General features: G+C 54.5%; 5 protein-coding genes across 5 annotated transcripts; 2 read left to right on the top strand and 3 right to left on the bottom strand.

The window, feature by feature from the left end:
- Window positions 1-1,222: 1,222 nt before the first annotated feature.
- On the top strand, window positions 1,223-2,848 carry LRP88_05031 (uncharacterized protein; the record flags this gene model as incomplete). The annotated part of the gene is made up of 1 exon (XM_083241595.1): window positions 1,223-2,848. One exon carries the CDS (start codon window positions 1,223-1,225, stop codon window positions 2,846-2,848), a length of 1,626 nt encoding a protein of 541 aa, XP_083102743.1.
- Window positions 2,849-4,307: 1,459 nt separating this feature from the next.
- Window positions 4,308-5,663, top strand: LRP88_05032 (CDP-alcohol phosphatidyltransferase-domain-containing protein; the record flags this gene model as incomplete). The annotated part of the gene is made up of 3 exons (XM_083241596.1): window positions 4,308-4,615; window positions 4,683-4,825; window positions 4,876-5,663. The coding sequence occupies 3 exons, from the start codon at window positions 4,308-4,310 to the stop codon at window positions 5,661-5,663; spliced, it is 1,239 nt and encodes a 412-aa protein (XP_083102744.1).
- Window positions 5,664-6,680: 1,017 nt separating this feature from the next.
- Window positions 6,681-7,960, bottom strand: LRP88_05033 (bZIP transcription factor; the record flags this gene model as incomplete). Its single annotated transcript, XM_083241597.1, has 3 exons — window positions 6,681-7,185; window positions 7,331-7,623; window positions 7,835-7,960. The coding sequence occupies 3 exons, from the start codon at window positions 7,958-7,960 to the stop codon at window positions 6,681-6,683; spliced, it is 924 nt and encodes a 307-aa protein (XP_083102745.1).
- Window positions 7,961-13,501: 5,541 nt separating this feature from the next.
- Window positions 13,502-15,307, bottom strand: LRP88_05034 (uncharacterized protein; the record flags this gene model as incomplete). Its single annotated transcript, XM_083241598.1, has 2 exons — window positions 13,502-14,179; window positions 14,240-15,307. 2 exons carry the CDS (start codon window positions 15,305-15,307, stop codon window positions 13,502-13,504), a joined length of 1,746 nt encoding a protein of 581 aa, XP_083102746.1.
- Window positions 15,308-16,277: 970 nt separating this feature from the next.
- Window positions 16,278-20,858, bottom strand: LRP88_05035 (ubiquitin-binding TORC1 subunit KOG1; the record flags this gene model as incomplete). The annotated part of the gene is made up of 4 exons (XM_083241599.1): window positions 16,278-16,494; window positions 16,570-18,187; window positions 18,392-20,177; window positions 20,481-20,858. 4 exons carry the CDS (start codon window positions 20,856-20,858, stop codon window positions 16,278-16,280), a joined length of 3,999 nt encoding a protein of 1,332 aa, XP_083102747.1.
- Window positions 20,859-23,835: the final 2,977 nt, after the last annotated feature.

The following is a 23,835-nucleotide window of genomic DNA, read 5'->3' on the forward strand; positions in this document are numbered from 1 at the left end:
ATTACTGTTGGATCATCACTCATGTGTTTGCCGCACTTGTGTCCCGAGTCTGGCCAATTACTGCCTCTGTCCGTGCTTCATAACTGTCGGCCAGCCGATGGCATCACCACCACACACGTGTGGATGTGATTCACCGTCGATACACCTCTAAGTTTTTTTTCACGGCGGCCAACATGGCCAAGTTATAAGGATGCCATCGCAGACCTCCATTTGGCTTCGCCGTTTTTGACTCAGGTCAAGGTTACACTTGTTGGCCTTGCTTCGGCGATTCTTCTCGATATAATCTTGTCCAGGGGCGAGTCCGCTGCAGGTTGGTGCCAGAGCCCCAACTCGCGGGTAAGAGGACACTCGAGGTGAGGGGAACAGAAACGACAGAGGTAGAGGCTGGTCTGGTTTGGAATATTTCCCTTTTTGGACAGTTCCTCACTTTCCTCTCACTTGCTCCTCAGATTCCACCTCAGATCTGGTTCTGCACCTCGAGGCCCCGGTCCGCCTGCTCTCTGACCCTCGGGGTGTATAACTTCCCCTTCCTCAACCGAACCTTCTCTCCCCCTTCCTCTCAACATCTTTGCACATTCACAGAAGCACGACAATCTTCAACTTCAGCATTTCGAATCCTCTCAAGTTGAAACGAATCGTTCTTCTGCCTCTTGTAAGTCGATATCCCTTCTTCCTTCCTTACACTCTCTTCAGGGATGCACCTTCCGAAAGCATCAGTTGCTCCATCTTCTTGGTTTCTCGACAGAGAAACACCGAGATACGAGCCTCTGGCAGGTGCCAAGGAAGGTGCAACTGCCTGTGAGAACCCAATCGCTACTTCTCCCGAATTCACCTTCACACCACCTTCTCCCCGCCTTGCACCGCACATCTCCTCTTTCTTCTTCCTCAGACACAAAATTCCTCTCCTCTCTTTCTCTTCTCCCCAACATCAATCTCTCGTCGCCGGTCGAAACCTCTTTGCCCAGCAATGACGAAGGCTTGATAGCCCCCTCCCTCCTTGCATTCTCTTTCGGAGCATTGTATGCTACCATCCATTCTACCCCTCCACTCCTTCCTTGGCTTGGAAACGCAGTGTCATCTTCCTATCATTTTTTCTCTCGTTCAAGGCATCCGGCTCTCCTTGTGTGTGCCAGTATCCATCTAACAAGAACCTTCCTTAGTTCGCACTGCACACCAGCTGCCCTTCCCGTCTCCGGAAAGCTGTACTGCAACCCAGTCCATCATGGATAGCGCATCTTCTCCCGGTAGCATCGACTCTACCTCGACCGCGCCCACTTCGGCTTCCAAGGTCACCTACACCACTGCTGGTACCCCATACAACCCTAGCACCGCCCAGCCGCTCCAGCCGCCTGCTCGTCGAGGCCGCTCGCTGAAGTGGTCGGCTGGCCTTCACACTGCCGGCCTTTCCTTGTTCCCCAAGTCCGCCCTGGCATCTCTGCCTGTCAAGTTTGTCAACCACTCGTCGTCGAGCCAGGAGCACAGCCCTATGCAGACTACCCTCGACCGGGCCATCAGCCCCATCCACGACACCGAGCACACTTGCGCCAACATGTCCGCTCAGGTCCCACGCCTTGTGGCCTCGGCCACCCCTTCGCCTCTCACATCACTCTTCTCCGAGGTCGTGCACGACGCTTTCAGCGACGCCGAGGCCAGTGACGATGACGAGAATGAGTACGAGCTGGGCATGGACCCGCTGCTGAACATGACAGTCAAGTCTCTTCAGAACCTGGCCTCCTACCCCAACCCGAACCAGAAGAGGGCTCAGAAGGCGCTTTCTCGCGGAACCAAGGCGGCCCTGGAAGGCTACAAGGCGGTTACGCGCAGCGAGGAACCCTCTACCCCCCTCAACCGACGAACCGGTCCCCAAGAGCCGCTTCAAATCCATCTCGATTCTCCCAGCATGCTGCGACATGCCCAGGCAGAGACCATTGGCTACGGCCGACCTCAAGACGATGGGTTCTGGAACCCCCCCGACAAGTCGTGTGCCATTCAGCCCGACACTGTCAAGCCTTTCGATGCCGCAGCCGGCGGCCGCATTTCTGACAAGTTCGGTTCTGCAACCCTCGCCTCCGGCCCCGGAGCTCCTCGACCTTTGAGCGCAGGCCCTCCTGGCCAGCGCCAGTATCGACCTTCGACATTCAAGTCCACCTTCAAGGCCCTCAAGCCCCAAACTTCTGGCCAGGATCTCGACCAGGAGGATGACGATGATGTTCTCATGATTACACGACAGACCCTTCAGCAGGCGGGCATCGATGAGAAGAGACATGAGCCCAAGTCTCCTCTGTTCAAGCAGACAGCTTCTCTGAGCACCGCTCCCATCTCAGTCACTCCTCAGAAGACCATGTCATCTACCAAGGCTTTCCTTGCGAAGCTCAACGAGGAACGAGATGCGAACCCATGTGGTTTGGCCAACGACAAGCCGGCCTGTCCGTTTGAAACCCTTCTTGTCCAACAGCCACCCTATCCTACTTGCTGGAACCCGACTCCAGTCACCTCGACCGGTCGATATGCACCTAACGACGATGTCTGGGCGGCCAACAAGCTCCAGAAGCGACGCGAGATGGTGGACCGCGCCTGGTACGCCGGCGCCAACTTCATGGGGGCCACAACCGAGGAACTCGCATGGGATGTTCAGTTCCCTAAGCCCAAGTGCAAGTTTGGAGCGGTGGGAGACGGTCGCCCAATCAAGAAGGGTGGTGAGCAACGATCGATGGAAACCGAGAAGATCGAGCACCTCTCAGTGGCGGAGCTTGCTGGGCCTCTGCTCAACATGGCCTTTGTCAAGGTTCAGCAGTTCCAGGAGGATGAGTCGCAGAAGAAGTACGCTCAGGAGTTTTCGGCAGTTTAGGCTGATGAGGGATAAGGTGATGGATGATTGGAAAGGGGGATGTGCTCGGACGAGTATGAACTATTCCACATGTCGATGATGGTATCAAGGAATAGTTTCTGGGAATAAGTACGAAAAGGAAGGTTGGATGGATGGCTTCTGCCAAAAACGAAAATGGAGTATGAAGGGATTGGTGCTATCGACATGAAGGTGGACATGGACGTGGAAGTCTGGGTCCAGATGTCGGCCTTGAAGGATGGATACGAGGGTCAAGGGAATGCAACTCGGCTGATTCGTTTACTGATAGTTTACGGTAGACATTAGCCGACATGACTGAATGAAGCAAAACATTGACATCACAGTGTACAGACGATGATGGGCGGGATGGACCGGCCAGCGTGAGCAGCATGTTGGACGTGACAAAGCTGGACTGTCTTGATGTCACGGCGTGCCTCTGGTGGGAAAATTGGGGATAGAGTTTGTAGAGGAGAGGATGATTGGATAATGCAACAAGAAGAGATCAAGAGATACTGTACAGTAGATTCAAGTTGGGGTCATGAGATGGATGGCAGGGGGAGCACATGGCCAGGTGTAACTGGGCTGCAGACATGGATGTGTGATGTATGATGGCACATGGACGAGAGGTACAGAGTTGACGCTGAAGTCCAACGATCAAGGTTGAGCGAAGTTGACTCGAGGTGTGAGTGGATCCTCCCATGACGTTTTGTCAGGGGCCCCCCTACCTAGAGCCCGCCATCAAAAGCCGGGACCTTATCGATTGTCCGTTAATTTCGCATTGAAATGCGTTAGAGAAGGAGGGGAGGGAAGGATGGTGTGAGTGAGTGAGCTCGTGTGTGGGTTGTGGCTGCTGTTGCCAAATTTCCCGTTTTCGAGCCCTTTCTAGACATGGCAGGTACAGTACAAGTACAGTATTGTAGTGGTGTCGTGTGAAAGGGAAGGAAGGAGCGCATGATTGCGGAGGGCATTCATTTATTAGTTTGTGCCGATCCACTTTTGCTCGTGCTGGCATCTTTTTTTTCTGTGAGCCATCCATTCTTTGCTCTCTTTCTCACGGCAACCAGGTCCTCTCCGACCCTCTCGTATTCTTTTAATAAGCAGACTCTTGCTCAAACACTTGTCGCAAGCTGAAACCGAGCGCGGGTGGTACCTTCCAGCGACACGGATTCAACAGAAAATCGTTTGCTACAGTCTCGGTCGACGCACGTGGATCTGGATCAAGCGAGCAAGCCAACGCATATAAGAGCTGCAGAGCGGGATCGGACGAGAAACCGCCTTTACCCACTTGCTCGAGGGAGAGAAAAAAAAGAGGACACGATAACGACCGACCTACCGACAGACCGACCGACCGCTCCTCCGATCGACCCGAAACCTCGCATCCGACAAGCAAGCGCAAGCACAAGCACACTCGAACAAGCAATCATTATTTGAACTTGACCTGTGTGTGAAGCTATCGCCAACCATGGTCTACGTACGGCAACGCGAGCTCCCCGCGCTCCGCGAGTACAAGTACTCGGGTGTTGATCGGTCGCTGCTCTCCAAATATGTCTTGAAGCCCTTCTACACAAACTTCGTCATCAAGTGCTTCCCCATGAGCATGGCCCCGAACCTCATCACGCTCACTGGTTTCTCCTTCGTCGTCGCAAACTTCCTTACCCTGCTCTGGTACAATCCCACACTCGACCAGGACTGCCCCTCCTGGGTGTACTACTCGTGGGCCCTGGGCTTGTTCCTGTACCAGACGTTTGACGCTGTGGACGGAACTCAGGCGTAAGTTGCTACCGAGACGAGGATTTAAGAATAGATGGGTTGCGACAGCTACTAACTCTGGCAATAGACGACGAACCCGACAGTCCGGACCCCTCGGCGAACTTTTCGATCATGGAGTCGATGCTTGCAACACTTCCCTCGAGGTCCTCATCTTCGCCGCCTCTCAGAATATGGGCCAGAGCTGGCAGACCGTAGCCACTCTGTTTGCATGTAAGACGATGTGATCAGCAACTGCTTTTCAACATGCTAACTCTCCTTAGCCCTTCTCACCTTCTACGTCCAGACCTGGGAGACCTACCATACCAAGACCCTCACCCTCGGCATTGTCAATGGACCCGTTGAAGGCGTCCTAGCTATCGTCTGTGTCTTCATCTTCACTGGCCTCGTCGGCGGTGCCCACTTCTGGCAGCAGAGCATGCTCCAGACCGTCGGCGTGCCCTCGACCCTTGGCATTCCGTCCTTCGTCTACAACTTGACCTTCACTGAGTGGTACCTCGTTCAGGGCGGGATTGTGCTCGTCTTCAACACGGTCGAGTCCTCCCTCAACGTCATCCGTGCCCGCCGCTCCCGTGGCGACCGTTCCCGCGGTGCTCTCCTTGGCCTCGTCCCCTTCTTCAGCATCTGGTCCCTGATTGTCGCCTACCTCTACCTTCAGCCCAAGATCCGCGAGTGTCACCTTATCCCCTTTGCGCTCTTCGCTGGTCTCGTCAACGCCTACAGCGTCGGCCAGATGATTACCGCCCACCTCGTCCACCTGCGCTTCCCTTACTGGAACGTCCTCGGTCTGCCCATTGCCTTTGGCGTCATCGACTCCATGGGCCCCATCTTCCAGCGCTACCTCGGATATGGCTGGCCCAGCGCCCTCGGTGATAACGTCTACCAGGTGGCCTTCATGTTCATGATGCTTGGTACCGCTGTCGGCGTTTACGGCAGCTTTGTCGTTGACGTCATCGTCACCATCTGCGATTACCTCGACATCTGGTGCTTGACTATCAAGCACCCTTACGTCGAGAACGAGGTCCAGACCAACGGCATGAAGAAGGATTAAATGTCTAGATTGGACATTTGTCGACGACTGTCGCGGACTATGAGTTGCTGGCATATCACTTCCGAGCTGTGATCATGTCAAATCACCGATTGATCAAAGTCGACGGATAAGACGTGCCAAAAGAGATATACTGGCATGTCCTCGGGCATGGTATATTGATGAGAGTGGGCGAGGGTTATTATAAAATGAGGCGGTTTGGCAGACGGTCGGGTGGAAACAGAAAGGGATACGGATATCTAGAGGGTTCCTGCTTGCTACTCGCTTCTCGTATAGATTCAAGACGTGAGAAGACGTTAATTCAAAGAGGTGGACGAGGAGAAGAAGAAAAAAGGGACTTTCTTTGTTGCTTGTCATATGACGGACGGTACTGCATCACGAGGAGGATATGGATATGATTCTCATCTTGTTTTGGTTGGAGTTTTTGGCGCAGCGTCGTCTGTCTTGTCGTTCCTTGTTGGAGATGGATGATACATGTACAACCCTGTGTACGATTAAAATGCGCCCAAGGTATTGCTTCTTGGGCACCAGAATCATTGATTTGCTGGTCGATCTCACTAGAACTTTTAGGAGATAATTGGTCTATGCATCATGTGTTTATGCTCGAGACTCGTTACTATCATGACTGTTGAACCACTTTTTTTCCTATGTTCACTCAAGTATCACTAGATATAAACCCAAGCATAAAAAAATCAAAAGACAAAACCCCCTCGGCCTGGTCGTCCGTACGATCCACGTCTATCCCCCCTAGTAACTCCTTGTACCCGCTGTGCTCGTCGTATATCATCAGGCTATGCACGTCCTCAGCCGGGGTCCTTGATCACCCCCAAAGGAGTTTCAACAGTCGACTTCCTGGACCAAACGAGAATCACAAGCATAAAACGCCACGCCATAAAGCCCCGGCGGGCGGGGTATCCAATCCACTAGACCAGCCTCCTTCGCCGTGATACACATCAATCATCCAAGGTCCGTATACGCCGCGTATCCTCCTTTTGCTCACTCCTCCTCTTTCATCACCATTTATAGGAGGTCATCCGTGCCACTGGCGACACTCTGCTCAATGGCGCTCTTGATGGCACGCTCCGAAAAGACAGGCCCCTGACCGTCGCATCGTGCGCAGTGCTTGAGGCGCTCGCTCACATCACCAATATCGACAAGACCCTTCTTGAAGAGTTCGTGAGAGATGATAAAGTCCCATGCCGCACCAGCGGCAAGAAGCCGTTCGCCATCATCTGCGGTGACGATGCGGTGCGAGGGGGATTTGTTGGTGTGGTTCTGGAGGACGTTGGAGTAAAACTCGGTAGGGTTAAAGCGCATTGGGCCAGTGGCAGGCTCCGGAGAGATGGAGCCATGGCCGACGTGCGAGGTGGCACGCAGAATCTCGTTCTCAGTCGACATCTTCTGGAGGTCTCGCTTCAGACGTTCGTTCTCGAGAGACGCTTGTTGCTGTGCCGCCTCAAGACCCGCGAGTTTAGCCTCAAGGTCCTTGACATGCTTCTCCTTTCGCTCACGGAAAGCACGTTGTCTGGGAGAAAGAAGTGTTAGCTCAGGGGATTATTTGTCTCGTGCCAAGGATACGGTCAGGCCACTCCACAGTGCCTGATGTACCACTGCAGATGCGGACTCCTGCGTCACGATCTGAGAAGGAGAGCAAGAGGGACGGAACGTACGCAGCACGGTTCTGGGCCTTCCTGCGGGACTGGGCTGGTGTCAGGTTATCATCCTCCTCGCTACCACCACGAACGGCATTCTGGTCCTCGGGGGAGTCGATCTTGGCGGGACCGTGTTGCTGCTGGTGATGAACAGACTGGACTTGGGCGGCAAAGACGTTCTGGCCAGGAGGAGTAGGCGGCCCTGGAAAAGCAGTAGGCGGCTGGTGAGGGTTGCTGTTGAAGCCCTGGGAGGCGTAGTCGAAAGCCTGGAACTGATCGTTGTGGTTTGTGGGCAAGTTGTCGTAGTTTTCCTAGACGAGGGGAAGGAGGAGCGTCAGCAGAGGAACACAGGGGACGTCGGGTTTATAGGGACTCGATGCAGGCATGCCGTTGGTGAAAACGGCGGGCAAAACGTTGGGCTTGAGGCTCAAAGATTGATAGAGTAATGCTCAGGTAAGGAGCGCTAAGGCAGGGCTGCACCTGGGGGAGTGGGGGAAATCGCGGAGAAGGGGAGCAACTGACAGGCGGGGATGCATTAAAGTCGTCGGAGCCGGCAGAATGCGAGTGCGATGGTGTCAGAGGAGGAATCGGCATAAACTGGTGGTAGGGCTGAGTGCCGGGGAAGTTGTATTGCCCGGTGAAGTCCATGGTGAAGCGATCGGAGGCGGCGGAGGTTGGTTTTGGCGATACTGTAGGTAGGGAAGTGGAGAAGGAGAAGAGTGGCCGCGCAATTGCGAAAGAAGATGGGCTCTGTTTTGAGATGACTAAACAGCCCGTATAGAAGAGTCAAAGCTCGAAGCCGTCAGGATGGATGAAAAGGGGGAGAAGAAGTGGTCAAATGAAGTTGTTCAGGCTAGGTTGGACGGGGATTGGATTAATACGAGGTGGTTGATGAGCGAGCGAGAGAGGAAAGAGAGACAGGAGGAGGAATGAAAGGTAGGAGCAGGAGCGATGGAGCAAAGATGATGCTTGATCACTGCAGCGGGCAGGGAAGGCAGGTACCAGGAGGTGGGTGTCAGGTAAGGTTAGTAGAGGAGATGTAGGTACTCGGTGGGTGCTGTGCAGTGTAAAAGGTACATCGACGGCAGCAGCGACAACAACGTGGACCTCGTCACGCACGAACTTGGCCAGCCACGGGAGGACGGGAAAGGAGGGGCCCTTTAAAGGAAAGGCCTTGAAGGTGCCGTGGGTGGTGATGTATCTGCGAGCTAGGCGATATACAGTAAAGGCCTGGTGTTTTCTTGGGTCGACGGTATCTTCCTTCAACTTGCATACCTAGGGAATGCTGCTTGCATCCCTATCCCTATCCCATGCTCGCCTTTTCTTCTTTGCCCCAGCCAGCGGGAAAACAAGGGCTCGGCCAATGTCGATGACAAAAGGTCGACGAGAGGAGATTCCGCCTTAGTTCGCCGTCGGACGGGAGAAAGGCCCCGGAGATGGATGCAATGCACCAAGAAGTTTACCGAATTGCTGGATGACAAAGGTTCCACCCACGCCCACGCCCACCACGCCCAAGAGCGAGGCTGAAGCTAACGAGATGGGAGCTGCAGCAAGGCGGCCGACGTTACTGGATAGCTTATTCGTCGTCGCTTGATTTCACCAGGATATCTGCCCACCTTTTCTTAGGTTCGACTCACCCCGTTTTACCCGCTATCCCGGGAGTTCCAGTCGCGATCCAATGTGAGATGGCGGCACGGCCGTTGAACGGCGGCACATCCCATCCGCCATTGGGTCCAGTGTCTCTTTGTTTTGATGTCATTGCAGCTGCCTCTCTCAGAAGGAAAGCCATAGGTGGCGTTATCAGGCGCTCATGTTGATTTCCAGTTGGCCAAGAGCTGCACTCCATGTACCGCTGCACCGGTCCGTACCGAAAGGAGCAGATATACAGACGCTCACTCTCTGTATGCCACCTCTATATCGTACATCTCGATAACCATAACCCCCCCTGAACTCCAACGTTCGTATAGAGCCCCAGAGGAAACTGGAAGCGCAAGGTCAAGGTGACATGGACAGAATTGGGTAGCTACAGTACAGGGAGCTCCTCTTCACCGGTCTCGGATAGGTAATGCCAAGACACCACAATGTGGGCGTCATTCCCCTCGAGCTTCAAAGACTGACTCGGTTGCGCGTCAATCTCCCCCAGGATGGGGAACAGACAATCAGACTTTCAACGGTCCCTCCCTCTTTCATCATGCGCCATTCGACAATCTGGCCTAGATCCTCCCTTGTCTCTGCCTGTCTGTTTGTTGCTGCCCGCCTTTTGGCGCTGGGACTGGCTGTGAGTGGGCCGCTTGATCCTGGCCTTCAGTACGTTGCGTTAGGCTAGGCGGGCTGTGATCCATCACATGGGGTTGTCGATGCGGGATCTTCGCTTCGCATGGGTTTCTGCGGCTTTAAGGGAAATTTGTTTGTATGACATGGGATTTTTCTTCTTCTTTATTTTTGTTATTTGCTTTTACCTGTCAATCTCTTCCGAGACGATTCTCCAACATTACCCTTTTGGCTCTGCCGCACTTGGCATTCTTATTGTATGACATTGACTGTGTACATGCCCATTGCCATTATAGACTGTCCTTCATGTCATCATCTATCTGCTACCTTGTGCTCTATTCCCTGTTACGGGATCGACACTCGATGAATCTATTCCAAATTCAACCTCAACTTGAACACTATCGTCACTTTCCTCGTATTTCACCAGCATCCTCCTCTTCCTCCCGTTCTCGTCATACTCCTACTCCCCCCAGCAGCCCTACAGGAACCCTGCATGCTTGTTCGGCCCTATTCCCCATCGTCAACCCCGCCCAAGGTCCTAGTTTGTTCAGCCAGCTCATCAAATACAGGCAGGAAAAAAACAAACCCGATGGGCGCCTCAACCCCCTCAGAGCACAGCTCCAATCGCGCTCTCTTCTCAGTCGGCCGCCCGCCCGCCTAGGCGCCCGCACAAACCAGAGGGCCCTGTAATGTACTGTGCTGTAATGCAAAGGGACCCCCCCAGTTGAGGTGCGTTGCGTACGACGACTTCGAAACAGCCAGCAGCATGGGCTAGGCCGCTCTCGGCTTGGCTGAGCCTTCCTTGGTGCCTTAGCCGTGCTCGTGTTCCTTTTTCCTTTCTCCCCCCATCTGCTCTGCGCCTTGCTTTTCGCTCTGCAAGAACGACGTGACCCGAAAACCCATTGTAAAACCATAGCCTGGGAACCGCTGAGATTGCCATGAGGTGATGTTGGAGATGCCGTCTCGGATGACTGATCGGAGACTAAACTACTGTAGATGTAGATCCTGGAGCTGAGACCCCAAGGTGAGGGAGCTAAGTGGCCCTCCTACCCCATTCCATGTAAGTCTGTGTCTATCATTGAGTTCAGTTCTGCAGTGTCACCGGTAGGCTTCCCGTAATTCCCTGACTATCTGCGCAGTAACGTCTACTACCGACTTAGCATGTGTCAGTCCATCTGTAGCCCAAGACCTAAACTCATCCTTGTGCGTCCCCGCTGAAACGGCCTTGTCTTTGGCGTCTGTCCCAGCCTGAGACCCCTCCCCGACCTTTGGACAAGTCGCTGTGAACTCAGAACCCTATGCACATGCGTGTGCGTATGCAGCCGAGGAGATTGGTAGAAAGAGAGAGAGAGAGAACGTCTGGATGCCCAACCTAACCAACCCCGTGGACCGGGGAGGCGGCATTTCTCCTCCGAGACACGCACGCCCTCTGCGGCTGATCTGATATGATAGTCCAGGGTCTCTTAGAGCTGCATCTCTGCTGTATGTATGTGGTGGTTAAGTTACCAAGGTAGGTAGGTAAAAGGTAGGCAGGCAGTAGTTTTTCCTTGACGCTAGGTACGGATATCCATTCTGCCATCCATTCCAAATATCGGCATCCCACCCCGGCCCCACCCCAAATCGACATCCCACCCGCCCTCCGGCTCGATTAAGCAACTGGTAACCCCACTCTTCGCTCTCCAATTCAACGTCCGCACCTGCCACTCGGAAAAGGTGGCACCCGTCTTGCCGAGTACGGGATGGATGCAAAGATACGTACCACCCCCAACTACCGTCGGTACGTGGTAAGTAGCCTACATACCTAGGAAGGTGCCCAGGGCAGGGCAGGTACATCACTGTAACAGTGTAACGGCTGCCCCACACTCGCTTCACAGCCCGCCCTGTGTCCCACCTCCCCTCCCCTGTAACCCTCCACTGTCAACGCCGTCATCCATGGACCGAGTCCCTGAAAAAGCACTTGAGGCTCAACGCCATCGCTTCAGCTGCATCCATCCCTCCATCTAATCCTCGCATCGCACTCCCTCTCTAATGCCGCGGCGCAGCACACTACAGTAGTCGTCATCTCTTCATGTACGCCCAAAATGCACCACTTACGTAGAGGGCCCACGGTGCCATGGGGATACAGCTGCTGCTAGCAAGGTGAGATGGGTCATGATTCATGTCATATGTCTGTCTAACCTACGGAGGAAGCTTTCAAAAGTTCTCGGCCGCGCTAAATACGCCACTATCCCAAAAAAGGAAAAAAAGCAAGGAGAAGTACACATACATACAAATTACTATGAGACTATTCCCGGCCTTCCTTATATTCATTCCCTCCTTCAAGCTCAATGATTTTCTTCACATGCGTAGGGATTCTCTCTATCCAGGCTTGGATCTTCTCTTGCGGAAGTTCCTTCCAAGCTGCCTGCCAAGCCCGAATAGCTTCCCGCCGGCTCTTAGGGGCGCCTTTCTTCGTAGTTATTCTCTTTAAATAAGGCCAGGCTGGCTCAATCGCGTTCAAATCAGGCGAATTTCCACACCAAAGAAGCCGCCGTATGTTATGAAGGTCATAAACGCGTTGTTGAGCGTGGTGGTTATGTGCCGGCGCCTTATCTTCTTGAACGATCGTGCCGGGCCTCTCTTTCTGACATTCCTTTGCAAAGGAAGCATCTTTGGAAGAAGAATCGTCTGTTGATAGCGCCACCAGTCAATACCTTTCCCTGATCCCCTCGTCAGCTTGCCATTTGCCTTCTTCCACTTCCACTGAGGCTTCTTGCCCGGCAGGGCTCGTAGCCCTAGCCTTCGCACACCCGTTGTGAGCTCCCACTCTTCCTTCATAATCGGCTCGAGCTCCTGATTGATCTCCTTAAGCCGTAGGTCTGACTCCTTCCTCTCTTTTGCAGTCTCTGGGCCCCAGCAATGACAAGGACCCTTCTTATCATAGGAAAAGGCGGCCCAGAACATAAACTCGCTGGCCCCCTTCCATCTCTCTCGAATACAGCTACGAAGGAAGCGTTCATCAGCCCGTCTCCACACACGATAGCCTCCTCGGCGATGGAGCAAGATAATAGAGGTTTCATCTGACCAGATGACATTCTTCCAATCTTCAAGGGTCCAATCTTGATGGGCAATACACCATTTATAACGTTCTTGCCTCATCTTCTTCGTCAACCCAGGCTTCCTCGTCGGCTTGGTCTTCTGGAAGCCGGCAGCCTTGAGGATCCTCCAGACTGTAATAGCTGAGAGGTTGTGGCCTTCTAAGCTAAGGTCCCCAGCAATATCAGCGCAGGTTTTTTCCCAGCCGTATCGATCGCGGCGTACCTTCGCGATAACTGCTTTCTTTGCTTCTTCTGTCTGCTTCGTCGGGCGGCCGGGCCGGGGGGCATCTTCAAGGAAGGAATTCCGAATAATAAGAGGTCGATGATTTGGGTCAAACCCTCGGGCAATCGCTCGGGCGTAGATATCGTTGATTGTGCTCTTTGAGAGCCCTGTGATCTCGATCACTTCGGCAGTAGTCTTCCCCCCCGCAGGGGGACTTGAGGGAAACCACCAAGGCCCGGGTCGCGATATCTGTATTCGGGGCCATTGATAGGAAGGTCAGAAATTGAAAAGAAGCTCAAGAAACCCCTCTCTAGGTAATTTGTATGTGCGGGGTTTCAAACCTGCTTTCCTTGCTTTTTTGTGGCTGCTGCTAGCGCCTTGGCGGCCGAGAACTTTTGAAAGCTGCCTCCGTACTCCAATTGGCTTGATCCCTTCCATCTCAGCTTGCTACCTACATATCCATCTCTCATTGGATCTCAGCTAATCTTTCTTTTTACAAGCACCCGTCTGGCCGTCTCTCTTCTGTCTCTGTCTACTGTAGTCTGTAGCCCCAGTCCCTGCAGCTCCATTCGGCTTCTGAAGCCGACCTTTACCAGCCTCGCTCCTGCAATTCTCTTCTTACGGCAGCAGTCTCTTGGGTGTGCGAGGGTAGTAGCTCGCCAGGTGCACACTTGGCAGGTTGAGATACCATGCCACCACCCGATCCAAGCCGATACCACCACCGCCATGCGGGGGCACTCCAGCGCTGCGGAAGATGTCGACATACTCCTTGATGCCCTGGCTGGTTGGGTCAATACCCTTCTTGCGGATCCGCGTCTCCAGCGTCTCGGGCACGTGGACACGCTGTCCGCCAGAGAGGATCTCCTGGCCTCGCATGAAAAAGTCGTAAGCGTTGGTCACCTTGGGGTTTTCAGGGTCCTCCAGCGCATAGAAGGGTCGCGCACCCTCGGGGAACTTGTCAAGCACGTAAAAGTCGGTGTTGTACTTCTCCTTGATCAGCGCGCCAAGCGCCTTCTCCTGAGGAGTCGACATATCCTCATCATCCGACACGTTGCGGTACTCCTCAGGGCCCTCTGCACGAAGGAGGGCCTGACCCTCAGCAAAAGTAAGACGAACCTCCTTGCCGGGCTCAGGAAGAAGGAAGTCCTCTGAGGGATACACGGTTCGGACGAGGGCGATCTGCTCGGCGCATCGCTCCTTGAGACCTCGGAAAATGTATAGAAGGACGCCCTCCAGCATCTCGCGGACCTCGTGGTAGTGATCCTCAATCTCCATCTCCAGATCGAGACCGGTGAACTAGAGCAGTCGATCAGCATCTGCATTCAATCTCAAGCTCGGATCTCGGTATCAACTTACCTCGGTCATGTGTCTAGGAGTGTTGGAATTCTCAGCTCGGAACACGGGGCCAATGCAAAAGACCCGCTTTCGACCACCAGCAATCTCATATTGCTTGTAGAACTGGGGCGATTGGGCCAGGAAAGCCTGCTTATCAAAGTAGGGCATGCCAAATACGTTGGATCCTCCCTCAGAAGCGGCTCCGATCAGGCAAGGGGGCTCGAACTGAACAAAGTCTCTCGCCTCGAGGTACTCGGAAAACAGCTTGCGCACAGTCATACGCACATCGGCAATGGCCTGCTGGACGGGAGCTCGCTTGTGCATGACGGGGTTGTTAAGATGAGTAGCCATGCTAGCACCAGGGACGTTCTCGAGGCTCAGGTTGTCGACGCCCTCCTTGACTTCCTCGACAGGACCGCCGGCATCCTCATCGTCGAAGTTGGTGACGGGCCTGTTGGCAACGGCAAGACCCATACCCAGGACCTGGGGACCGGGGCTGATGACATAGCACTTGGTGAGGTGCAGCTCGTAGTTGGAAACCTTGACACTCTTGACTGGCTCAAGGGGCTTCTCCACCTTGGCCTCGACAAGAACATAACCCTCAAGGTTCAGACTACCAATCCACTTGACCATCTGCTTAGAGACAGGTGTGCCCTCGGGGCTGGCGGCGACAACACCCTGAATGGCCCAGTCACGCTCCTCACGGAGTTCGACAAAGGCCATCTTTGCGCCCTGCATACGGGCATTTTGGATCCAGGCACGGAGCTTGATGGTCTTGCCCAGGTGCTCATCACCAAGGTTTCGCAGCTTGATTCGCTCGGCGTCGATCTTGGTGAGGTGGGTGGAATCGCCATAGTTGTCCTTGGCGAGATCCTCAGTGTTACCAGCGGCGGCCTTCGCGGCGGCCTGTCTGGCCTCGTGCTCAGCAGCTCGGCGGGCCTTCTCGGCCTCCTTCTTGGCCTTGGCCTCAGCCTTCTTCAGCGCCTTCTTGGAGGGACCGGCCTCACCACCCTCACCACCCTCGGCGGCGGGGGCCTTCTCCTCAGCGGGAGGAGGAGCGGTAGGCTGCTCGGTAGGGGCGTCAGCCATGATGAAGTTGTTGCTTCGAAAGAGAGTAGATTTTTTGGCGGGGTATCTCTGCTCGAGGCGCGGAACGATCGCTGGTGGGGGGGAGGTCGAGGAAGAAATAGGGTCGGTAACGAGTCAAGATGAGTCGAATTGACCAAGGCTTGGGGACGCAGGAGACGACACCGGAGCGAAAATCAGGTGATGAAAGCGACAATGACTGTGTCGGTGTCGATGTCGGAGAAAGTGAGGTGACGCATAAAAAAGTGTGAAATGGTGGTGGAATGGTGGTTGCCCAAATAAGATCCAGGCAACGGAATGGCGGGGTCCCTGGGTTGTGGCCGCACCTGCCCCGCCAAACCAGACGATTCGCCCTCGACCACGGCGTCATGGTGGGGTTACCCATCGGTTTGGAAGGCGCTGGCGCCCGATGGCAATGCGCCTTCCCTTCCGGAGATGCCCTTCATCTCCGTCATGAGAATGAAGCTCGAATGAAGACATGGATATCTTCTTGTCTGCCATCACGGTGAATTGGACTTGGGCTATCCGTACCTTCGACATCTTCAACCTGAGCTTGAATTTGGCTATTGCCTAATCATTAAGCTTCTAACGCCATCAATCAACTCGGCAATGCGCATTAAGAATATCGTACACCTCTCCTGAATCGCCTCCCCCGTCTAACTCATCACTCCGTTGCGAGGCCACCGCTCCGGACAAACATGTCCGTCAATTAGTAGAACCGCTGTCAACGCGCAGCCTCCCCTCGCCTCGCTTACCTTGCCCCTGAACGCCCGTATTAGAAACGAAACCCCGGATGATATGATATGATATGCAGCCTATGCAGAGCACGAATTACCGTCCGTCTGGACCCTCGCCACGCCCTTTGCGTAGCCGTCTCTCCAGCCTCCTCCTCCATCTGGGTATCAAACTGCGTTCACCATGTCCTCTTCCTCTCAGCGCATTAAGAGAGGCCTAACCGGCGGGCCCAAGGTCGCTAGCCCAGGGACAGCGGCTCAGACTTCTCGCAGGTGAACAGGTTGATATGGTGGTCGCCCTTAGCGGCGCACCCCAGGATGGGCCGGTGGGGGTGGAATGCCGTCGCCGAGATGGGCGAGCTTCGGCTCTGCTGCAGGAAGCTTGAGTATGGCTCAACGTTGGAGAGCTCATGGCCGTCGAGGTTGAAGACCTTGACCGCGTGGGCTGACGTTCCCCTGCCGAGACTGGTTAGCGATGATCCCTGTAAACCCAACCTCCCGGCACCTGATTCCATCTGGGTAGGTACTTACACAGCAAAGACCGGCAGGTGTTCATGCGTGGTCGCGGTCCGAAGAGTATCTCGTGTTGTCTGGAAGGAGTGCAGAGGCTTGTCCATGCGGATATCCCACACCTTGACCTTGCCGTTTCGGCTCGCGCTCAGGAGCTCCCGCTGCCCTCCGCGCTGCATATGGACGCTCTTAATCCATTGCCGATCTGACTCATCCTTCCACTTGCGCACCATAGATTCTTGAGGTCGATTTCTGGTATCAAACACTCGTACAGCTCCGTCTCCGAAGCCGGCAACAAACATGTGTCCCGTCATCTGATCCGAAGTCAATGATGTTACGCACGATCCGGACCGCGCTGGGATGTCCATGATACAGGTCTCGTACGCCGCATACCAGACTCGAATCACTCGGACATCACCAGCGACAAGGACTCGGCCCGTCACCTGCTGCCAATCAAACACCATGCCCGAATTGACGTTGCTGGGAACCATGTGTGTCAGGGCGCGCCACGACGACGCAAGCTCAATCTCTCTGTCGGACTCGTAGTTGCGGTATACCCGGATCACACCGTCCGATGAGCCGGTCAGAAGCATCGCCTGGTCGTCTTCGTTGATGAACTTCATGTCGCTTATCCTGGACCCTTCCGGGTTTCCGTTACTGAATCGACTCAAGCGGCCCTGTTTCTTCCAGTCCCACACATAGACAGTATTGCCTTCGTCGGCTACAGCAAGGTGGTCCTCAAACTGGTGGAAGGTCATCTTGGCGGGCTGAGCACCGTTGTTGACGATCCCGAGCTGGTTGTTCCACTTGTGACTTCCGGCTTGTTGTTTCAATGGCTGAGTTTCTCGGAAGATTGCCTCGTTGCGAGCTCTTCGCCAGAGACGCTCGTTGTACTCGGTGCTTCCGGGCTCGTCCGCCTCACTTGGCTTCATTTGTGGCTCACGGAAGTACTCGATCGACCATTCCAAGAACCTGCTCTTGAGCGGAAGGGTTGGGGGCTTTGCCAAGTTTCGGCTCTGGTAAGCACCGGAGTAGGGCTCAGGAGCGAGATGATATTGTGCAAATGACGATGATTGATCATTCTGCTCAGGTGGCATGGGGTTATGCGAGAGCTTCAGCGAGGGTGATCGAGGAAGTGGTGGAGTTGGTGTTGTCGGTGTCGATGGTCTTGACCTGTCCTCGGTGTTCATCAACGAAGGGAATAGGAGACTGGCAGTCCTACGGAGCAGTCCAGGGGAAGGCAGTGGTTGCGTAACTTGAGGGCCCGCGGCACTGGTCCGTTGACTGGCGCTGGGCGTGTGACGGTGTGCCAACCTCGAAGCACGCTTCTGGATCTCAGCCATGACTAGTTGTGCTGGTGCGCCAACGCTCGAGTTGAGGAGGGCGTGGTGGATGAAGTCGACCACGATGGTCGCCTCTCGTTGCACTTCCGGGTGAGGATCCACGCTGAGGACCAGCGCCAGTTTCCATAGCGCCATGTAGACAGTGTTGTGAGACAAGCCCTGCGATGTCGACTTTATCGTTCCATCCTGGTTACGGTGGTCTGGCCTGGCGTAATGGAGGCCCATCTTGTGTTCCTGGCCATCATCCCGAGGAGGGAACATGAGATACTCCTTCTCCTCCACCAGTTGCTCATAGGCTGCAACCAGGAACTTGCTCTCAAATCGGACAGCGAAATGCGAGAGGAAGACGACGAACTCCTTCCGGACCATCGGGCTTCCGTCGTTGCCCATGTCGAGGATCGTCCACGCAATAGACTCCTCGATGCGAGCCACCTCGTCCGTGAGGTCAGGGATACCCAGGAAAGTAGTCATGGCGTGAACCATAGCAGCTCGAACCTCACAGCAGGGGTCCTTTGTGAGATAGGCCAACTTGACGTAGGCGTTCTCCCTGATTCCACGCCATTTGGCCTCGGGGAGATCCTGCCACAGCTGGCTTATGCACAGGCATGCCCATTGTCTTAGAAGTGGGTTCTCCTCGTTTTGCAGATGTGTCAAACAGTAAGTCATGATGTCTGTCTGGTTGCAAACCATCTGGCCGTTCTTGTAGTCCTTGCAGAGCATGGCCAGGATGAAGGCGCACATGGCCTTGTGCTCGTCGCTATCGACAACTGGCAGGCCCTCAGAGGGCTTGAGAATCTGGGCAAAGTAGCTGTAGCCGCTATCCTTAATCAGGTCTTGCTGGCATGATATATCTACTGCGATGAGTCGCGCCCAGATGAAGACCATCACTGGCTTGAGCTCGGCAGCCGCAGACTGCAAAAGCTTCAGGACATAGGGGAAGATGCCGATACTCAGAGCGAGCTGTACCGACCAGGGGCCCAGATCAAGGAACCGGCCAAGTAGAATGAGTGCGCGAACTCGATGCTGCTGGCTAAGCAGTACTTGGAGAACGACGGGTAGCTGGTCAGGCGATTTCTGGGCCATAGCATCGCCTCTCGTCAGGTAGACATCAAAAGCAGTGAGCTGCTCTGTGAAAAATGTCGAATTCTGGTACTCGTAATCGAGACCCTCGCTCTCCTTCTTCTCCAGCATGGGGAGCTGAGCCAGAGCCATGTCGACAGCCAGATCCCAGGTCTCCCAGAGCGGGTGCTGGTGAGTGTCTGGAAGCTGAGGGTACGACTGCGGGTGACAACCGTACACAGTCATAACGCGCTGAGCGAGCAAGAAGTTGCGGAATAGAGCTGCCACCATCAGATCCTGGCGGAAGAACTTGCGGAAGAGGTCGCGAGGAAGGGTTGTCCACGCGATGCTGTCAGTAATGGCCGTGAAGATCCAGTTAAGCTCGCCCAATGGTGTACGTCGTTCCTGCAAGCGGCCAGGGAGCTTCTTGGCTCGGTCTGGGCTGAGGTTGGTCTTGAGTGGGTTCTGAAGGACAAAGAACCAGAGTGCCATCTCAATGGGTGTGGTGAGGCAAGCCGTGAAGAGGTCAGCCGGCAAGAGAGGATTCGTCGGAAGGTTTTCCTTGACGGCACATGCGGCCAGATGGATGTATGGTCGGAAGTTCGTCTTTGTGTAGTTAGGGTCACGCTCGGCAGCTTCCTCCTCCTCCTCCTCGTGCTTTTCGACGAATCTATGATAGTTGTTGAGGATGTTGCCGGCCTCGGAGCAGTCCCAGACGAAGATGGTGGGGGCCTGCAGCCAGTGTTGCAAATCGTACAACGAGACGGGGATGTACTGGGTGTAGTTCTTGTTGAACACCCATATTTCGCCTGATGCGGTCGGCTTGGGCACGCCGTGGCCGTTGTAGTGAAGCAAAACACGTTCATCCTTGGCGTTTCTACGCAAGGAGATGCAGAACTTTTTCGTTTCTTCAACTGAAGGATCCAGATACTGCTTGTAGCGGGCTCTGATCGCCAAGGTCTCATACTGCGCCTGTAGTGCTTTGCCGATGTTCTCGAGAGCTTTCTGGATGGGCGGGATCGTCGGGTCCGTCCAGGCTTCGAGCTTCGCGCCTGGATTCGTCTTGAGCTGGTCGGGTGGTTCGACTCCGATGTTCAAACACACTGCGAGGGCCGCAGAGACTGTCTTTAGTCTGTCTCTCTGTCGCCAGTCTTGAAGTTCATACTGAAGCGGCTTGGGTTTGCCTGTCGTCTCGTGTCGTTTATCGGTGAAGTACATGTACCAATTCTATACGTCATGGTTAGCTTCGTGGGTTCATCCAGGCTCCAAATCCCGCAGATGCATGTGCCGGTTTTTAAGCTTAAGAGCTTGTGAACCAGACCAGGAGCTTTGATCGCCCAATGACAGCGACAGAACGACGACAGCTGAACAGAAGGTGCGAGGTCCTCGCGTAGAGAAGGCTCCGTGGTGGATATCTCTCCATCTTGGAGGGTTCATGCACCCCAGTCGTCGATATCAAGAATATCCAACCTCAGGTGGATCCACGCAGGCCGACCAGCAGATGAGGACTGAATGGGAGGCACAACTTACATTAGCCAGGTCTGATATTATGTCCTCGGACTGGTAGTGATCCTCGAAGCCGTGCCTAGCTCCCCATTCGGGTATATCGTCCTTCACGATCTCTGGCTCGTCAATGGGCCGCGCGTAGTCGCTCTTTGACCGGAGCAGCAATGGCTTCACAGGCCGCTTCTGCTGGTGATGCTCAATGTCATCTCGTGTTTCGAGAACCGCGTTTCCGTTGCGTCGGCCGGGCGCGCTTGAGGGTCGTTGGTCATCATCATCGTCATCAGATCTTGGAAGTTGGTTGGGAGCTGGGCGACCATTCAGCACCAGTTGCGCTCTAGAGGCGACTCCATTGGAGTCGGCGGTGGGTGCAGAGGTGCCGTTAAATTCGGATCTCAGCGCCATCGCGGGCGGAGGGTCACGGAGCGTTGCTGTCGCTGTCGCTGCCGGCGCAGGTAGATTATCGTGGCGGGAAAGCGCGTGGTTGTCGTGGTGGACGTGGGTCGGCGATGGCCTGGCGTTGGCGGAGGAGCTCGCGGCGGCGAAGCGGGTGCAGGTATGGCTGGGGAGCAGATGCGGAGCGGGTGACGTCTGTTGGAGCGACACAGCGGTCATGGCTTTCGGACTCTACAGTAGTAAAGCTCAAGCTGGCATGATGAATAGGCGCTCGGAGTGCCCGAATTGCTTGGCGGTGGAGGGCATAAAATATAGTTGAGCCCGCGACCGAGGTTTCTGCAGTGTAGAAGGTGAGGTCAAGAGTTGTGGTGTCGGCGTGCGGCGGCTGACCAGGTCCACGACAGAAATTAGGAATCCCTAACACCGGATGGGCCACTAACTCAAGCGCCCTCTAACGCGGGCATGATTTGTTAGGAGCTAGTGCCTGAGGCCTTGGGTCATGTGTGTATTTTGGAATGTTCCTAACTATTTTGGCATGCACCTTCTCAACGTTGACAATTGATGCTTTCCTGGTTCCGCCTATGACTGATCGTCGGCATTCTATGATCGAGTCTCCGGCAATTCAGCTCAAGTCTCCCACTGACCACTGACCGGCCCATTATGGTCTCCATGGATGTCACGTTGATGCGCTCTCTGCGCTACACTACCCCAACCCCCAGTCGACCAGTAGTCGCACTGCCACATGCCTTGGCATCAGTCGAGCCACAAGCGCTAACCCTGGCATGGTTAAGAGGGGACCTGCGCGTGACCTTGCACGTGGCTTTCGTCTCTTCTCTGGATGAAGCGACCGAATAGCCCGACAGGCAGCTCCAAATCTATAGTTGTCAGTACACAGCATGGCTGTGAAAGGATGCACGACCTGTGGTTACACGACGGATAGATTTGAAGCCCACCAGCAAGACTGACATGCGCAAACCTAGCTCCAGCTTCCACGAATTATGCGCTTTCATGCATCCCCTTTCACAAGACTCGGCGCGGGAGCAAGCTTGGCAGATCGGCGGGCTGCGGCATGCCGTATCTCATTTGCTCAGCCATTTCCGTCGTTCAGGCACTTCATGCCTGGGACTCGTCAGCTTTCAAGTCGTAGCCGCTGTTGTCTGCTGGTTGTCTTGTTGCCGCCCAATCGATAACAGCTTATCCAAAGCCCCGATGCTGGGGTCTGGGCGCCTACGATCACTGTCCCTATCTGGTAACCGGCAGCAAGGATCATCGTGTTGTTCAGCTTCTCGAAAACGGGGAGAGTCCAGGCTAATGCTGGCACCTCGAAAGCGGATCCTGGCGGAAATACATTTGACAGCCGAGTCGACAAACGCGTAGACCGACAACTTCTTAATTGTACATATGGACAATATCTGATCTTGCGAGGTTGAATTGACGCCTTAGTGGCGGCTTATCTCCGTAAGACGGACGGCCACACCCGCGGGCCGGTGCCACTTGCGAAAGGAGATCTTGCTTGAGCGCGAAGAGTTCTAAAGTTGCGAGCGGGAATGACTGCTTGCTCGGCCGAGCTCGCCATCCAATACCCTCTTCTCAGCATGAATCACAGTACGAAAACACTGTACGGGCTTCCACAAATCGAGAAGGAGGCCTTTCTGTTTAAGGAATCTCGGGCTGATGGTTGAGGCTTATCCAAAGACCAGGTTTCCCCTTTTTCCAACAAGCACGACCAGAACGGTGGAAGGTTGAAGGGTGGGGCGAAAAAAAGAATGGAAGCTTGGCCTGTGCTCTAGCCCGCTCCGTCCGGCGTCATTAGCGGGAAACATGAAACGAGCCTTGACATGGGGCGTTGACGTTGGTAAGTTGGAAGACGACGTTTTAATGTCCGGGCGGAGGGCCTCGCTCAACAACAACCCTGCCTGCAACGTGCTTTGGGGAATGCTGAGTAGCTGCGCAGGATGAATTTTCGAGGCCGAGAACCGGTCACGAGCATCTGATTATGATGATCACCGTTGAATCCTTCTGCCGACTGAAACGGAGTCCTTTGGGTGTGCTGTCAGCAACACATCTCGGCTGGGTTGCGGGATCCATAATATCGAAGCCAATGACGTGCATCCCCAGTCGCCAAGAGGTCCCATTCAATGGAATGCTCACTTGAGTGCAGACGTCGAAGAAACACGTCCTCTTTACGCCGACGCCTATCGGAAATGTAGAGTTAAAGCAACTAGCCCGGAGCTTTACCGGGGCAGGACTTGCAGTCGCGTTTGCCTTATTACCCTCTTACAAGAGCCGGGTGCGACCCGACGGTGAGATGACAGACCGAGACTCGTCCTGGGTGCACACGAAACATCCAGGTTCTCTAACGACACCAGAGCTACGCACATGTTTGACCGTTGGGCTCGCCTATCCCTTGGCTACTGGTAGTCTGTGCTTCATGTCGATGGAGCTCTAAGAATATCCAATATGGCTGGCCGCTTTTCTCAAGAGAGCAAGTGTTTGCAGAAGATCTAGGACTAAATCGGCAGCCACCATCAACAACGAGGGTTTCTAAATGTGAAAGGGGTGACATCCATTAGGGGCCAGGCCATTTGGTGTCGGGTCCCCAGCCGCCAGGAGAATCCACATTTGGGATGCAAGGAAGATCTGGAGAGAATGGAAGAACGGGAGGAACCCTAGCCAAGCGGCACACCTGCGTAATTCTCAAGATTAATTAAAAGGGTTCAAGGGTCAACGAGATGGTATCGAGAGTGGCAGGCCGGCCATCTTTTCTTTTTGTGCCTTACCGACGTAAAACTGAGGTCGTTGAGAAATGTGACAACGTTGGGTTACTCCCAGCCCCTGGATCCAAGACCCATCGAGGGATATGGGATGGCGTTGAACCCCTGCAGGGTACTAAGAGGTACCTTTTATCAGGCGCTATCCCGAACTGTAACTAAGTACCTCTCTTGTATCAGTCTCATCGTGCTCACCCCCACAAAAGCCCACCATC

This window comes from Fusarium phalaenopsidis (genome assembly GCF_050370095.1).
Source record: "Fusarium phalaenopsidis strain FUZ10S chromosome Unknown contig_32292, whole genome shotgun sequence".
Classification (NCBI taxonomy): domain Eukaryota; kingdom Fungi; phylum Ascomycota; class Sordariomycetes; order Hypocreales; family Nectriaceae; genus Fusarium; species Fusarium phalaenopsidis.